Raw genomic sequence first — 18,541 nt, 5'->3', positions numbered from 1 at the left:
ACAATAAATGTAAATAAGTCGTTAATTCTAATTTAAAATAATTTGAGTAGTTTTCGTTTAAAGGATTTTTAACATTTGTTTTCATCATAACGTTTATAAATGAGTTTCATGTTAAAATAATCCGTAGATGTTTTTTTTATTGAACCTTCGAATAGAACATCCAGAAAATGTGTTTTATTGACTTTGAAAATTTGGATAAAACAACTTAAAATTAAATTGTTCGTCTTTTCAAAGTTTCAGTCTTGAAATCTTTAACTTAAGCTCAACGACAACCAAAGTCAACGGGTCAAGGTTAAAAGTTCGAGTCAAATTCATGGTGTTCACTCTGGCCTGGGAACACCTCGTACGTGGAGGAGCGGTGGAGGAGGTCAGAGGTCACCGAAGAAGAACGCGTCGAACCAAACATTGTACAATAAACCTTTAATAAATAGTTTGTCATTAGTTTCCCATATTTACATCTTCACCACCGTCTGTTGCCTCCTTTTCTTGGCTAATTTTAGGCACACGGAGAGAGGGGGGGTCGGGGGTCAGGGGTCGGGGGTCAGGCCACAAACCACGTGGTACTAAAAACAGCAGGTCAACGGCGACTTCTGCCCGTGTGCGCAGGCGTCAGCGGCGACTCGTGACCTTGGTCCGATGAGTGGAAACACAAGCCAAATAATAAAAACAAAAACATTCAGCCACAGTTTTTCTTTTCTTTTTCTTCTTCTTCTTCTTGAAATTGAACCGTCGTGAAATGCTCGACCTGCTCGTAAACAACCGCGAGTGTCGTGACGCTGGAATGAAAAAAAAACAAACTAAAAACAACGAAAACACAAACCAAAAAAAACAACAGAAAAACGGCGATAAAAGTTAAGACATCGACGCACTTCAGGCACGCGGACCGACAAAATGAATTGGCACGTAGAGATGATTGACAGGTCGCGGTTACAACCGTAAAACACAACGTTAAAAAAAAATGACGTCAGAGGCGCCGAGCGATGATCCCGAGGCGCCCTCGAGTGGCGGCAGACGGTACTGCAGCAGCGTGAAAACCCCAAAAACCGCGTCTTTCGATCGAGACCGGAAGTTGTTCGGCGGCGACGCTCGACGGAACGGGTTGAAAATAAAGTGATCCTGAAAAGCCTCGAACGTGATGCATGATGGGAAAAAAAATATGTGCGCGATAGGAAGATGAAACAAATGTACCGGCTCCGATGGGAGCGATCCACGACTTTTCCCGACCCGTCGTCGTCCAGGTCGTGTCTATATATACATGTATATGTATAAATATATATATATACATGTATATATAAATATATATATACATATACACTGGTATATACACACACACACACACGTGACTTCAAGGCAACATCCGTCGATACAAAGACGCTCCACTAGCGAAGTCAACGAGGTCCGGTCCGAGAACAGTGGTCAGACCCTCGTCCCTCTTCGCTCACACGTGGCCACCAGAGGTCGCCGGAGAGTCCCGTGGATCCACGCCCCCCCGCCCCCCCCCCTCAAAGAGTCGTCACCGCAGCAAATCACGCCACAAAACCGTGTTGAAGAGTCGCTTGTGCTGCCGACAAACTGGTGGGTCGTGTGTCCACGTAGAAAAGAGTGTGTGCCGAGGCTCCGGGGTGACCCCCCCGGAGTGACCCCCCGGAGTGACCCCCCAGCGCGCCCCCCTCGGCGGGGGTTATACGCTGCTGTCCTCCAGCAGGGGCTCCTTGCCCTCGGCGCCGCTGCCCTGAGGACTGTGGGAGTGACTCTGGGCCCCGTTGCTGTGCTTCTTGTAGGCTCCGGGTCTCACGCCGGGCCCCGTGTGCTCCGGGATGAACAGCGCCACCAGGAGGGACAGCAGCACGGAGCAGGCCCCGAACAGGAAGGGCGGTCCTGGGATGATGGAGCTCTGAGGAGAAGGACCAGGAGAATCTCAGGGTTTATGAAGTTCTTATCATGATGTTGTCAGACGTTATCATTCAAATGTTTATCATATTATTGATACATTATCAGTATTATTATACATCATTGATATACATTTGTTGTCTTATTTTATTTTTACTTGCCACTTTACTTTTATTAGTACATTTGCAAAAGATTGTATTTATTCAAGATTACATTTCAGTTTTTTATCAATGTTTTATTTTAGTCTTTATCAATATTCTATTTGAGTATTTTATCAATAATTTTAGTATTTTATCATAATTTTATTTGAGTATTTTATCAATAATTTATTTGAGTATTTTATCATTATTTTATTTGAGTATTTTATCGATAATTTGAGTATTTTATCATTATTTTATTTGAGTATTTTATCAATAATTTATTTGAGTATTTTATCATTATTTTATTATTATTTTAGTTACTAATATTTTATTTTAGTTTGTTTTAATATTTTATTTTAGTTTTTATTAATATTTTAGTTTTTAGTTTTTATTAATATTTAAGTTTAGATTTTATTAAAATTTTAGTTTAGTTTGGATTAATATTTTAGTTTTTAGTTTTTATTAATATTTAAGTTTAGATTTTATTAAAATTTTAGTTTAGTTTGGATTAATATTTTAGTTTTTTAGTTTTTATTAACCAATAGTGTGTTGAAGTTTGTTTTTTTTAATCAAGATTTTATTAATATGTATTTCATCAAGATTGTATATTGTTGTGTATTTCGTCAAACACCAGTATCTTTCTCTTACAAACACACACGGGTCAGTACCTCGTCTGTGGGGTTGGCCATGTTGGGTTTGGCACCTTTGTCGGTTCCGTCCGTGTCCGTCAGCTCCACGTGGAACAGGTAGAACACGAAGCCGTACAGAGCCGGACCCAGACCGTTACAGAGACCCCGTATGCCCGTGATCATGCCCTGGACCACACCTGCAGGACCACCAGAGTCAGAACCATCATCACAACAGAGGCGTCTGCTGAGGAGCTCACCCTGCTGGTCGGGGTCGGCGTTGCGGGACACGATGGCGCTGATGGCCGGAAAGGTGATGCTGGACATGGCGGCCACTGCTCCGGCCGCCCACATCATCCTGCACACACACACACAACACACACATTATTGTGTCGCACAACACACACACACACATTATTGTGTCGCAGAATTACACCTCTTATTGTGTCGCACAACACACACACACACACACACATTATTGTGTCGCAGAATTACACCTCTTATTGTGTCACACAACACACACAGTGTTGCAGAATTACACCTCTTATCGTGTCGCACAACACACACACACACACATTATTGTGTGGCAGAATTACACCTCTTATTGTGTCGCACAACACACACACACACACACACACATTATTGTGTCGCAGAATTACACCTCTTATTGTGTCGCACAACACACACACACACACACACATTATTGTGTCGCAGAATTACACCTCTTATTGTGTCGCACAACACACACAGTGTTGCAGAATTACACCTCTTATTGTGTCGCACAACACACACAGTGTTGCAGAATTACACCTCTTATTGTGTCAACACACACACACACACACACACACACACACAATGTCACGACTTTTAAACCGTCAATAAAAGTCCATTCAAACTTCTTGTGAACTTGAAAAGATTTAATAACCAGAAAGTAAATCAATAATTTATTTATTTAATAAAATGTAATCATTCATTTTATATTCCCACGTTATTGTACACGTCTGTTATTGTACACGTCTGTTATTGTATGTTGTATGTTATTCAAAGATTTAATTACTATTCATAAATGTAAACATTACACAAAAGTCATGCTGTGTTTACAATAATAACAATAAACGTGTCTGATTCTGATGTTTTAAAAGGTGATAAATTTACCACAAACTTTATTTTCTTCATTCTGTGTGACCTAAAGGTATTTTGTATCATTTTATTTTCGTTCAATCACTCCATCCATCCATCCATCCATCCATCCATCCATCCATCCATCCCTGGACTAATATTGAATCGGCGATTGTCTAAATCATGCAGCTGTGGCTCCCTCTGCTGGCTGCACAGAACACTGCAGTAAAGCTGCTCGTCAGACGAGCGTCAAATCCATTCTTGGACGACATCCTTCATTTCTGCTCGACCTTCTCTTCACGAGCTTCATGTCAAGAGTGAGACTCACCAGGGCTGAGACCCGAAGCCGTACCAGGCCAGCTGGAGGATCTGGAAGCCCAGACCCAGCAGTATGGTGTTCTTGTTCCCGATGGAACGCATCAGGATTCCCAGCACCACCGTCTGCCAGGAAGTGACAGAGTTACAGTCGTAGTAATATCACAATACTACATTTAAATATATTTAAATATATATATATTCTGAACTTATGAATGCAACCACCTTACTTATGGTGCCAGCAAAACTCCCATGATGCCTTTCTAAACACTGTTCTATTTAGTGACGTCTGATTGGTCGACATTTATTAAACTACAGTATTTCAATTCTATGTTGATCTCAAAATGATTAACCACTGGGCGGCAAAGCACCATGGGAATAGTTCATGTCACCGACAATGAGAGGGTTGTTGAGTTTCCAGGTTCGAATGAAGGATGTTAAATTAAAGGGTCTCTTCTCCCGGGGTCTTGTTTGGGGGGGTTCAGCATGTCAATGACCATCAGGGTCTCGTACCTGGGCGAGTATCGACAGGATCCCCACCACGGCGATGAAGGCGGCCACCGTCTCCGACGAGAAATGGATGACCTGTGGGCGACACGACAGTGAGGGTCAAACAAAGGCGTTGATCGGGTGTCGTGTTCGAAGAAGGCGTCGCCGAGACACAGATCGTCGGGAGTGCAGGGATCAGGCGGGGGTGTGGCGGAGTGTTAGCTGATCTTCTGAGACTCAGAACCCGTCGGACCGGTTCACTGTTGACTCGGACCAGGATCGACAGTATGTGCGTCTCCGGGCGTTTGTCGAACTCAACCGTACGACATGTAGGTTAAAGACATGAACCAGGTCACTGGTGCGAATGTGTATCGGACAATATACTCTTACATATCAGGTGTTTTTATTGATATTATACAGTAATGTATAGTTTTTTATAGTGTATATTTTAATAAAGTGTGTTTGGAATTATTAAATATTTTTAATTTTTCGGTTGCAATTAAACTTCCGCCCACTAGACGGCAGCAGTCATTACGTCCTCCGCAGCTTAAGGAACAATAAAACCCAGGGGATGACTGAGGACGAGAGGATACAGTGAAGCTTTAAGAGCTGATGTTTGGACATAATTTGGTTTCAAAAAGAATAAAAGCAGTTACAACTGAGGACGAGAGGATACAGCGAGTCCAGCAGCTTTTAAAGCTGATGTTTGGACATATTTTGGTTTGAAAACAGATGAAAGCAGTTACGACTGAGGACGAGAGGATACAGTGAGTCCAGCAGCTTTTAAAGCTGATGTTTGGACATATTTTGGTTTGAAAACAAATGATAGTAGTTACGACTGAGGACGAGAGGATACAGTGAGTCCAGCAGCTTTTGAAGCTGATGTTTGGACATATTTTGGTTTGAAAACAGATGAAAGCAGTTACGACTGAGGACGAGAGGATACAGTGAGTCCAGCAGCTTTTGAAGCTGATGTTTGGACATATTTTGGTTTGAAAACAGATGAAAGCAGTTACAACTGAGGACGAGAGGATACAGCGAGTCCAGCAGCTTTTAAAGCTGATGTTTGGACATATTTTGGTTTGAAAACAAATGAAAGCAGTTACGACTTCGTCAAGAGTCATGTGGTCTGTAAATACTGCAACACCAGAGTCAAGTACTGGACAATACTACACATATATACTTGTTACTACAGTATCATAATATATAGTATCGTTGACACTGTATCGTGAAACATATTATTCTTGACGATACACACTTTTACTAGTTGATAAATCTTCTGATTTCTTGTCGTTACTCATTTGGTTTTATCCGTCAAACATCCACGAAAATGTCGTCAAATCAACCAGGAGATGAAAACACTGATGATCGTGGGATGAAGAACACATGTGGGGTTTGACGAGTGAGTGACAGGTGGAGCACAAACCTGTCTGAGATAGAGGAAGAAGCTGGAGTACTGGCCGGCCTCTGGGAGGTAGGAGAGAAACACCGTGATACAGATGAGCAGCACCGTCGAGTCCTGACCCACTTTACGCAGCGACTGGAGGAGACGCACAAGACACACACAGACACACACAGACACACACAGACACACACAAGTCGTCACTTTGTTGGACTCTTTAAAACAAGAGTCAAACTATACAAGAGACGCAAAGTCTTTCATTTATTTTTTAACAGGAAGTACAAGTTTAATATTGACTTTGAGGCTAAAACCCAGAGAACTTCCTGTCCAACATTCCCCGCCCACGACTAAAGGTCGCCCGTCGGGGTCACTCACGGCGAAGGGGTCGGCCTGCTCCCAGGAGATGGGGGCGCCCCACGACGCCGGCCTCATCTTCTCCGGCAGCGACTCGGGCACGGCCACCAGGATGAAGCAGATGTCCAGCAGCGCGATGGCCGTGGCCAGGATGACCACCAGCGTGTCGCCGTAGGTCACCGACAGGTAGGCGCCGATGGCCGGGCTGGTGACCAGGCTGGCGGCGAAGGTGGCCGACACCTGAGGAGCGAGAGAGGATGACCGAGGAGCTCTTCGGGGCCAGAAGCTCTTGAGATACTCACCAAACCGTACGCCGTGCTGCGCTCGTGCTCCTGCGTGATGTCGGCCACGTACGCGAAGATCACGGAGAAGGTGACGGCGAAGACGCCGGACATGGATATGACTGCGAAGTACCACCTGGAGGAGAGAAATACTTGAATATTTCCACAGCAGATCAGAGGAGTTTAACCTTTTTAACGCCAGATTAATGCGGGTTATATTAGTTCAGATAAAATAAGCCATGAAGAGTTTGAGTTCCGTAACTAGTTTTGCTCAAAGGTAACTAGCTACGCTCAAAGGTAACTAGTTACGCTCAAAGGTAACTAGTTACGCTCAAAGGTAACTAGCTACGCTCAAAGGTAACTAGCTACGCTCAAAGGTAACTAGTTACGCTCAAAGGTAACTAGCTACGCTCAAAGGTAACTAGCTACGCTCAAAGGTAACTAGCTACGCTCAAAGGTAACTAGCTACGCTCAAAGGTAACTAGCTACGCTCAAAGGTAACTAGCTACGCTCAAAGGTAACTAGCTACGCTCAAAGGTAACTAGCTACGCTCAAAGGTAACTAGCTACGCTCAAAGGTAACTAGTTACTCTCAAAGGTAACTAGTTACGCTCAAAGGTAACTAGTTACGCTCAAAGGTAACTAGTTACGCTCAAAGGTAACTAGTTACATTTGAATAGTTACGCTCAAAGGTAACTAGCTACGCTCAAAGGTAACTAGTTCCACACAAATGTAACTAGTTCCACTCCAATGTAACTAGTTCCACTCCAATGTAACTAGTTCCACTCCAATGTAACTAGTTCCACTCCAATGTAACTAGTTCCACTCAAATGTAACTAGTTCCACTCAAATGTGACTAGTTACATGCAACTAGTACAGGTTTATTTCTCGACTAAAACGAGCGTCTTGACGTGACACGAGTCACAGACGTCAGAGAAAATCCAATCTTTTATCAAAACAAAACACACTCGGTCAGAAATGATCAATAGAAGAGAAGCCGAGTCAACTTTTCTGTGTGTAGTTAGTATGTTCTCCCCGTGTTGCGTGGGTTTACTCCGGACACTCCGGTTTCCTCCCACAGTCCAGAAACATACAGAGGTTGATTAAGAACTTGGGGAAATTGTCTATAGGTATGAGTGTGTCTGTGAATGGTTGTCTGTCTTTGTGTGTCCTGAGACAGACTGGCGTCCTGTCCAGGGTGTCCCCTGCCTCTCACCCTATGATACTGGGATAGACTCCAGTCTCCCCGCGACCCCCACAAGGGATAAAGCGGTAGAAAATGAATGAATGTTTTCCTTCTGTGCAGTTACAAATGTGTCAATCACAATAAATAGATTAAACTTTGTTGTTTAATGTTTAATTGATTTTTGTTTAGTTTCTCTGTTCATTTGGGCAAATTAATGTCTAATATTACATGTTTGTTTATATCACTGTAACTAAATAATCAAAGCTGTATAAATAACATTTGATGGCTTTTATCTCTGAACCATCTGATGTGGAACCAAAATGACTCGTTTGTCCTCAAACAAACTTCTGTTCCTAAAAGACAACGACAACACTTTCGCACAAAAAACACGCATCAAGTCATGTTTGATCAAAGCTCACAAACAAAGGGTTCAGAGAGTCGAACAACCTTTGAGCAACACGGGAGGAGCTGGAACCAACATGCTCTCCACACTTCAACTTATGTATCAAGATGATGGGTTTGCTCACCAGGGGCTGATCTTCATGAGTGGAATGGGCGCACAGGTGAAGAAGACGGTGAGCAGCAGGAAGGACTTGCGCCCCCACACGTCCGACAGCGCCCCGATGAGGGGAGCGCTGAGGAACGACAACAGACCCTGGAACAGGAAGTGACATCGTCAGACGGCGACGTACGAATGCGGCTTAAAAACATGATGTTCACGAGCGTTTGGATCAAAAGAAACACGATGAAAAATAATGAAAACCCTTCAAGTAAACACGTGCAAAACTAAACTTTAAACAAGACAGTTTAAGATATTTAAAGTTAAAGTCTCTCTTCTCCCTTCCTGGGTCTGGTTCTGCTCGAGGTTTCTGCCCGTTACAAGGACTTTTCCTTTCTCACCACCGTCGCTCATTCAGTTTGTCCGTGACCCGTTTAAATAAAATATAAAATGTCCTTTAAAACTGTTTTGAAGTAACTATATTACTCTTTTAACGCTTAAACCTTGATTTTACGTCTTGAGCAGGAAACAGGATGTCGAGTTAAGACGACCCGTTTCCTGCTAAAAGTGACACATGACACGTCAGTACTAGAATGTCCTCTGTTCACTGGTTTCCTTTGAATTCTCACAGTTCTTACAAATGTCGCACGATTTAACGGTTTTAAATTATAATTTAAAACTAGGAATTTGTTTTATTTAAATGTTGTTTTTAAGGCATTTAACCATGTTTTGAAGAAATTAATTAAATTGTGTGTGTATTAAAAGGTTGAATTCGTTTTTCTTAATATATTTTCCTAAAAAAAAAAGAAAAAAGAAATCAATATACATTCAAGCACTATTATGCCAACATTTTATATTATATTTAAAAGGCTACAGATCTAAAAAAAAAAAAAAGAGTATTCTTTTTAATCATTGGAATGATTATCTATAAATGTTATGAATTTTTTTAAACATACTCAACCTTTAAAACAAAAATAACTGAATTGAACTATAATTATTTGAATAATAAAATACATAAAAATAACAAGATTTCAATGAAGAGAATTCCAACTTCATTCAACGATTTAACTATTAATTTAATATTCTGGTGGCACTGATAAACTTTCATTCTTTGTCGCTCCTTGTGTGAGAATCACAAGATATTGGTGAGAATCGCTGGATTAGTTTTGCAGACGATCTTTTAGATATAAATCTGGTTTAAACGGCACAGTTTATATTTAGACTGTACATAGACGTGCATGCCTCTTATGTCTCCATCTTGTAACATATTCTGGAGCTGCTGAACTGTGAATTTCTCTGTGAGATGAATAAAGTATCTATCCATCTATCTATCTATTTGTCAAACTTCTATTTCACTGTTGAGCTCGACATCATGTCTTCGTGTGTGAAACACATTTGAATCACTGCCTCCACCTGCAGCCGTAGATGAACCGGAGTCGCTGCAGGAGTCAGTCGAGCGTAAATCATTTGAGAAGAAACCATATGGCAGCAGGGAAGGGCGTGGCCGGACAGGAGCACACATGCCCGGAGAATCGTCCGCAGGCAAATACAAACTAGTCAGACGTGCAGCTCTGCAGCAGGACTCCATCCCACAGAGACTAGTTTAAACTGACAGACTCTGGAGCAGATGTGTTGGACTCACCTTGACTCCATGGATCAGCCCGTTCATCAGGAATGTGTGCTGGGGGAATGTCTGATGTAGAACCTGGAGAACAGACGAGAGAAAACACCTGATCAAGCAGTTCTTTGGAAACGGCTGCATTCCTGACAAACGCCGGCGTGCGCCGCGGATTCAAACTCATGATCGCACACTTTGTTACCTTCACCACTTCAGAACTAAAGTGAAACTTTGGGCGTTTCTGTGTCGCCGCTGTGAACAATATTTCAGTGAGTAACTAATGTGTAACAGCAGCCACGCAGACTCACTTCAGTCCCTGAAACTTCACATCCAAACAAGAACATTCCTGGACCAAGACCAGGTGGAACATCTTTGTAGTCAACTACAGTATTTCAATAATAATAATAACACACTTATAAAACTCTTCACTGGCTTCCAGTTTCTTTCAGGATCAACTTTAAAATTCTGGTTCTTACTTTCAGATCTATTCATGGTCAGGCTGCTCCTTACATCACTGATCTGATCCAGACTTACACCCCAGCTCGGGCTCTGAGGTCTGTGGATCAGAATCTACTTATGGTTCCACGCACACGGTTCAGGACCAGAGGAGAGAAATCTTTTCAGGCTGTTGCTCCTAAGCTTTGGAACGATCTTCTCTCTCTTTGCTCTTGATGATCTACTGACTCCTTTAAGAAACATCTTAAGACGTTTCTATTTGTTCAGGCTTTTCCTTGATTTTCTGGAACTCCTGTGTTGTTCTCAGTATTATCTTGATCTTTAAAGTATGTACTTTTTTGAGTATTGTTTTGTTTGTTAAAGCGCTTTGTGACCCTGGTCTGGAAAAGCACTATATAAATAAATATTACTTACTTACAAAAAGTATTTGGTGTGTTTACTCATCATCACGTAACTGTCTCAGGGACGATCACTAAATTGAAGGACAATTTAAACGAGTGCGAATAAAAGTAATAATAAAGAGGCTTTTAACAGTAGATGTTCATTTTTTGCTTGGATTTATTAATATTAAATGATATTTTTTTGACAAACATTTTAAAAACTAGCTCACTTACTTTGGTCAGTACGATTAGACCAGGAAGGTTTTTATTTCTACAACCTTTATTGGACTGAAAGTCAATAAAGAGCAAAAGTATTAGTCAAACTTACACAAACTTCTGGTAAGAAAGCAGCTACAAATGAACATTATCGAGTCACTCGTTGTGTTTTTAATCAACTTCCGCAGTCAGGTGACATGAAACGCTCCGAAACATTGATCGTAAAGGTCAGTTTCGACTGACCCCACATGTTGTCATAGTGACGAGAATCATTGTTTTTGGTCGGAGGGAAGAGACCGGACTTTGTCCTCGTGTCTGCTACACTGACTCTCATTCCGCTCCGATGACAGAACACACTTCCTCTCAGTGACGGTGAGCTTCAGTCGAGCCTCGTCTTTGTTCCGATGTTCTGCGGCTGATAAGTTTGACAAAGTTTGAATTTCTCCTCCTAGGAAGAGAAATAAAATCATATTTTTACGATCATTAACGTCCACACGAGCAGGTGCGTCTCACTATTGTCATAGTTCTGCCGTGAAAACATCAACAATCACCGACTAATTCAGCTCTAAACTACACAATGAAAACAATAATTATAATAATTGCTGGATTATAATGACAAAGTGATGTCATCACACATCTACACAACTAAGAAGTATTCTTTGCATGTCGATCGTTCGGCTGAAGACGCTCCGGGCCATAGATCCTCGGGGATCACGTTAATAACCAGCAGACTGCGGTGCCGTGGCGACTGTTGCCGCGGGAGACCGACCAGTCCAAGCGCTTCCTCTCGTCCGCCGATGAGTCCGAGATGCAAATCCTGCCGCCGCCCAGAGATTTGCGTTGCAAAAACACCCGGTAATCAATACACAACACACACAAGCATCTCCTCGACCGCTGGTGTTACACAAGTGTGTGTGTGTGTGTGTGTGTGTGTGTGTCTCGTCATGAGGAGCAGATGTTGCTCGTCTTGTGTCTGAGATCACAGGTGTGAGGACGAGCAGGTAGTCGAGCAAACGCTGGTTTAACTGTAACGACTGGAGGAGTTTATTGTCAAGAATCTGTTGATATGATACGTATTATAATACAGGGTCAACGATACGATATATTGTGATAGTGTAGTAACAATATATATATGTGTAGTATTGTCCAGTACTTGACTCTGGTGTTGTGATAGTGTAGTAACAAGTATATATGTGTAGTATGGTCCAGTATTGACTCTGGTGTTGTGATAGTGTAGTAACAAGTATATATGTGTAGTATTGTCCAGTACTTGACTCTGGTGTTGTGATAGTGTAGTAACAAGTATATACGTGTAGTATGGTCCAGTACTTGACTCTGGTGTTGTGATAGTGTAGTAACAATATATATATGTGTAGTATTGTCCAGTACTTGACTCTGGTGTTGTGATAGTGTAGTAACAAGTATATATGTGTAGTATGGTCCAGTACTCGACTCTGGTGTTGTGATAGTGTAGTAACAAGTATATATGTGTAGTATTGTCCAGTACTTGACTCTGGTGTTGTGATAGTGTAGTAACAAGTATATATGTGTAGTATTGTCCAGTACTTGACTCTGGTGTTGTGATAGTGTAGTAACAAGTATATATGTGTAGTATTGTCCAGTACTTGACTCTGGTGTTGTGATAGTGTAGTAACAAGTATATATGTGTAGTATTGTACAGTACTTGACTCTGGTGTTGTGATAGTGTAGTAACAAGTATATATGTGTAGTATTGTCCAGTACTTGACTCTGGTGTTGTGATAGTGTAGTAACAAGTATATATGTGTAGTATTGTCCAGTACTTGACTCTGGTGTTGTGATAGTGTAGTAACAAGTATATATGTGTAGTATTGTACAGTACTTGACTCTGGTGTTGTGATAAATAAAAGATAAAAATTTGATATTCAAGTGTATCGACATTACCTTACACGGCTAATCTTAATCTACCGCCAAGTGACACCATTCTTCGGTATCGTCTATCTTGTTTGCATAAATAGCTCTTATAACGCTTTTAGGTCACAGAAAAAGTAGACTGTATCCTCTCGTCCTCAGTCTTGAAGGGATCTCATGGGCTTTCATTGTTCCTTTAGCTGCGAAAGACGTAATGACTGCTGCCATCCAATGGCCGGAAGTTTATTTGCAACACAAACGCTGCGAATATTTGCAAGTTAATTTCAAATTAATCCAATTATTTTATTACAGAACCATCAGTTTATAAACTGGCATTACAGTAATTAATTTCTAATACAGTTCATTGAAAGAACCTTTAATACATTTGAAAGCCAAAAATATACATAATCATTTTATAAGTATTTTTTGTTTAAAACGACACAGAATTGTACAAAAAAGAATCTACGTTAAAGTGTTTCGATGTTTTCTGGTATTTACTGCATGATCAGATACACACGACAATCTTGTCCACACACACACACACACACACACACACACACACACACACACACACACACACACACACACACACACACACACACACACACACACACACACACACACACACACACGAACACACACGAACACACACGAACACACACGAACACGAACACAGACCACCTGGCATTGAAGCGTCTGACAAATTAAGTGACGCTCATTACTACTTCCTGTCTAATTAGTGCCTCGTAACACAACACTCGACAACTACACACTCAGCCAAGTGCGTCACCTGACGACCAGAGACACCGAAGCGTCTCGATGCCGGTCAAACGTACACATGTGTGCGGAGACTCACCGTGAGCATGGGGGTGGTGAGGAGACCCCATGCGAAGAACTCCAGGAAGATGACCACCACAGCATGGTAGACGCTGGGCTCGCCGATCCCCTGAGGCTGGAGGGAGACGAGAAGAAGAAGCGATGTTAGAGAGAGAAGTCGAGGGGAAACTGATGGATGGAAGTCATTAATGTTTCATAAACAAATCGTGAGATCGATTCAAAGACGATCAGAACCTTGAGCTGCCAAAGGTTGAGCTGGAATTGAAAAGTATGTTCATGATCACGGTTCTTTTAAATACACTTTATGAAGCAGAGGTCAGGAACAGAAAATCTCCTCTTCTTTGTCCACACGCTTACAAACATGTGATTTATTTGAACGGCAGATAAACTTCAACACAAACACCTTGTTATGTTGCTAACAAACCAGTCCCATGATGCCTTTCTCAGGACTGATTGGTAACTCAAACATTGCACTCGGGTTATACGTCCATGTTGCTACGTCAAAAGTGATCTACAGCGCCGATTGTTGGGCTGGGCGGCAAAGCATTATAGGAGTTCTTCAGGTCACCGTTACTGAAAGGGATGGCACCACTGATGCAATATTGAGTCTAGATTTAATAAATGACGAAATGTTCACCATCTCTCTGGGGAATTGTTTAATGCGTTTTAGAAGTTTTTATACATTATTCTGAAATATTCACATTCGTTTCTACATTTCTAACGGCAACTAATGTAAAACTACAACATCCTCCTGACATGTGGTAAATGTTAAAGTCTTCTTCAAGATGCAGTTCCTCATCATGACCATGTTTTAAACCCATTACTATATAAAGGTTGCTCTGAAATCTGGGCTAATGAGAGGTTACGAGAGTCCATGATGACGTAATAATGGCTTCACTCCTCCTCCACTCCTGTAATCACGGCCTGCTTTGTTTATACAACGAGTCCCTCGGAGGGGGAAGACTTCCGGGGTTGGTGACCCGCGGTGACAGACCTCCAAGCTTGACCAATCACAGTAGAGTGGTTGAGGTTATGGTCGACAAGATTTCATCTCCAGAACAACAAAGTGCTTTCAGTGGGCGGAGCTTAAGATCATTTTCTAACGTCAATATTTCCATGAAAAGAGAGTTTTGTACAAACACACACTGATGACACAATATAGTCACACATCACACACACTCATGATATTATAGAGACACACAACACAACAACACACTCATGCAATCATCATCACAGTGAGCGTGGGGTCGCACAGAGGGTCGTCCTGAATGCACGAGACAAATAGACGTTTATCCTGCAAACTACTCTCAGGGGACGTCGTTGTCACTATGGATCCATAAAGGTGCAGGAGAGTGAGACGGAGCAGGAGCGACTGCTGAGCGAGACGTTCGGCTGGACGTGTGTCAAGCGGGCCTGGATCAGCACCAGGACCAGGACGACAAGTCGTGCTTCAACTAATCACACTTCCTGATCACCTTCTTAAATCAGGCAGACGTTCTGTGACTTAATCCAGGAAGGACGGACCAGATGTGCCCGGACTGAGTTAAAGATGGCGACAGATTAGCTTCATCACACACTTTTGTTTTGACCTTTATAAAAAAGAGAACTTAAGACACTTCCTTCGTCACACATGTTCCCTTTTTGAATGAAACCGTTAAACTCACACACGACTTGTAGATCTGTTTTCCACGTGTGATTTAACGAGCGACGCGTTTGATAAAAGACGATTCTACTCGACAACGAGAGGGAAATCCAGACGATAGATTAACTCGGTTATAGTTCCGGTGTTGCAGCAGCACAGCATAGGTTTTATACACGTTTGATGCTGTTGTGCAATATAATCAAGACATTGCAACTTCAGTTAAAAGTTGACTCTTTATGGGAAACTAGTAAGTGGATGATAAATCTAAGTAGTAGTTCAGGGGAAATGTATTGGATCACTTTTTTGTGACTAACTTCCTTGTTTACAATTACAACTGCAGGGAGCATAAAACCACTTACTACACAAAGAACTACAGCAGTTGAATGTGATAAAAGGATTACAAGGATCACATGACAATCATGACAGATAAAAGGTTCCATTAAAGTTGCCCTCGTGTCTGGCACAAGTTTCAAGAAACACAACGAAAAAGGGAGAAAACAATGCTGGGCAAACAGCCCGTGGTTCAGGGAAGGAAAGTCAAACAACATTCCATTTTGATCCAAATTGGAAATAAGACGTGTTCTTCAGAGAAAGGATATTCAAGTCATGCACGTTTTAAGAACACATTTCTGTGGATTCTGGATCCGGGTACATAAAGTTCCACTGGAGAAATATTTGCCGGCTCCATACAGTATGAGCGAATGGAACATTGTGTGCGACTATATAAACTACACACAATAGCGACGATAAACGTACGGGAGTTTACATAAACAAACAATGGAGTTTGACAGACGTGCAACAACGTTTCATTCAAGTCATATAAACTTGTCATGAGACTTTTATCACTCGGATTAAAAAGACAAACGCCAAAAAAAGGGAACTACACAATCGACACCCTTTGTGTGACACACATCGAGGATGACTGACAGATAAGAAAAGGCAGGTGGCACATGTTTGCGAAACCACGTGTGGAGACTTGACAGATGAAGTGATGCTTGCTGGGAGATTAGCAAAGAAAAACAAAAGCAAACGGACTGAATAGACGGGATTGTTTGCAGGAGCCAGAGGGCCAAACTGTAGTCCAGATCGAGAGTCGGGTCAGGGAAGACGGAGCGGTCTGCGGGGTAGACCGGGTCTGAACCGCTTTAACTCCAGCTCATCGTATATTCCACGGTCTTTGATGACCGGATGTTTATTAACTGGTTTCAGTCTTTACTCAAAGCTTTTTATATTTGTATACAGTAAAGAATGTTCTTTAAAGCTCTTTATTCTTCAGATACACATCTTTACCTTTAGCACGAGCTGTTTGTACTTGAACTAAGATTGTTTACTTAAAACATACAACAAAACGTTTGTTTGTTTTTTAAAAAACATCTCAGAATCACCAGCCGATCGATCGTAAGCACGAACCACGTGTCGGACTCTTCAGAGAGTAACAAGTGACGGATGCAGGAAATGCAAGAGTGTGAACCTGCTGGAGCACTTGTTGACATAAACTCACCTCAGCTAGTCCAGGACAGGAATGTTACACAACTGAGGGCCACTTGGAAACACACAACTTACACTGACACTCACAAAATAAAAACACATTTTGTCCAGTAATTATTGTGTAACTGCGATTGATGGTTTTGATTTTAGTGACATCAGTGAACTAGTAACATTTTTTAAATATCGTAGAGCTTAAAATAATCGATATATAAAGTAAAGTTAGTTATAACGTAAAAGGATTAACATTACAATAAGATAATGATATAAAGCTATTATAATATGAATTAACAATATAATTAGTAATGAGACAATAATAAAGTAACACAATATAAACATTAGTACAGAAGTGGGGGGGCATCATATACACACACTAAAAGCACATTTTGTCCAGTTATTATTGTGTAACAGCGATTGATGGTTTAATTTTGGTGTTATCAGTGAACTAGTTACCTTTATTTAAATAACGTAGAGCTTAAAATAATGGATATAATAGGTAAATACATAATATATATTAGGTAAATATATAAGACATATTGGGTCAATTTAGTCAACGTAAAAAGATTACGTTAATAAGTTAATGATATATGAAGCTATTTGAATATGAATAAAGAATATAATAAGTAGTAAAACAATATTAAAGTACCATAATATAAACATTAGTACAGGAGTGGGGGGGGCATCATAAACACTCACTGAAAACGTATTTCTAACGATATATTGTGAGCGCAGTGATCCTTATTTAACGTTGAATCTCAAAGCGACAGTTGTGTGTGTTTCAGCGGCAGGTTTGTGTGTTTCAGCGGCAGGTTTGTGTGTTTTTCTTCTGTCACTCTTGTCAATACCTGAGCTGACGTGTAAACGACGATGCTAGCTCTAGGCCGCTAACGCTAGCAGCTAGCTTAGCCCAACACCCGAGCTAACGGTGACCATCATGCACCGGGACAAACACACGAACCGAACCCGAAACACGGCTCGGAAAATGAGAATAAAATGCGACGGAAGCAGGCGCCAGGTGAGCAAGGAGGACACGGATATAAATATTTAACTCACACTTCCTCCATCTTTTATGATAATTTTCTTGGCCAGAAGAATGCTGCGGTTCAGCCGCTTCTTCTTCTTCTTCTCCCCCGTCATCGTTAACTGATGTCCATCCTTGAGGTCAGCGGGTCATCGTGGCCGGGAGGCGAGACTCGACGAGCGGCTTGTTTTGGCCACAACAACACGGGAGGCTAACGGACGAGCTAACAGACGAGCTAACAGACGAGCTAACAGACGAGCTAACTGTGCTGCTCGTTCATCTGCGCGTCGAGCCTTCTTCCTCAACCCGAGCCAGGCCCCGCCCACCGGAGCCAGGCCCCGCCCACCGGAGGGGGAGTGCGACGCTGCCATTGGTGCGCGCGCTGCTGGTGACACGACCACGTGGTGCTGCCGCTCGCGCTGATGGGGGAAGTCCCTTATATGGCGTTTGTCGGAACGTAAACAAATATGAGAATTTGAGTTTATGAAGTTTATGAAGTTAAAAAGTGGTCGATTAATTAAGTGTATTTAATTAAAATCTAGTCAAAAGGGAATCACTTTCTTGTAACTACAAATGTAAATAAACAAGCTAAAATATTTTTTGTTTTATTTATTATTCGATTGTTTCTTATTGCTATTTAATTATTATTATGTATGTTGTTATTATATTTCATGTGTACTGCATGTCTTAATAGTA

At 41.6% G+C, this 18,541-nt stretch overlaps 1 protein-coding gene across 1 annotated transcript; it reads right to left on the bottom strand.

The window, feature by feature from the left end:
* Positions 1-403: 403 nt before the first annotated feature.
* slc71a1-2 (solute carrier family 71 member 1-2) lies at positions 404-18,125 on the bottom strand. The gene is made up of 12 exons (XM_087811154.1): positions 17,878-18,125; positions 13,717-13,812; positions 9,943-10,005; positions 8,329-8,456; positions 6,638-6,752; positions 6,357-6,575; positions 6,006-6,119; positions 4,604-4,675; positions 4,104-4,216; positions 2,917-3,014; positions 2,699-2,856; positions 404-1,894 (listed from the first exon to the last, which is right to left on the bottom strand). Exons 1-12 carry the CDS (start codon positions 17,959-17,961, stop codon positions 1,682-1,684), a joined length of 1,473 nt encoding a protein of 490 aa, XP_087667280.1. The 5' UTR covers positions 17,962-18,125; the 3' UTR covers positions 404-1,681.
* Positions 18,126-18,541: the final 416 nt, after the last annotated feature.

This window comes from Callionymus lyra, chromosome 16, assembly GCF_982586985.1.
Source record: "Callionymus lyra chromosome 16, fCalLyr1.hap1.1, whole genome shotgun sequence".
Taxonomy (NCBI): domain Eukaryota; kingdom Metazoa; phylum Chordata; class Actinopteri; order Syngnathiformes; family Callionymidae; genus Callionymus; species Callionymus lyra.
The sequence above is the reverse complement of the archived record's forward strand: the minus strand, read 5'-3'. Positions and strand labels throughout refer to the sequence as shown.

Excerpts from the sequence above, each read along its gene's own strand:
- slc71a1-2 (XM_087811154.1), bottom strand. The coding sequence starts at position 17,961 with ATGACGGGGGAGAAGAAGAAGAAGAAGCGGCTGAACCGCAGCATTCTT. Across the intron at positions 4,676-6,005 it reads TCTTCCTCTATCTCAGACAG|GTCATCCATTTCTCGTCGGA; the intron begins GTTTGTGCTCCA and ends TGTCGCCCACAG. Across the intron at positions 4,217-4,603 it reads TCCTGTCGATACTCGCCCAG|ACGGTGGTGCTGGGAATCCT; the intron begins GTACGAGACCCT and ends ACTTCCTGGCAG.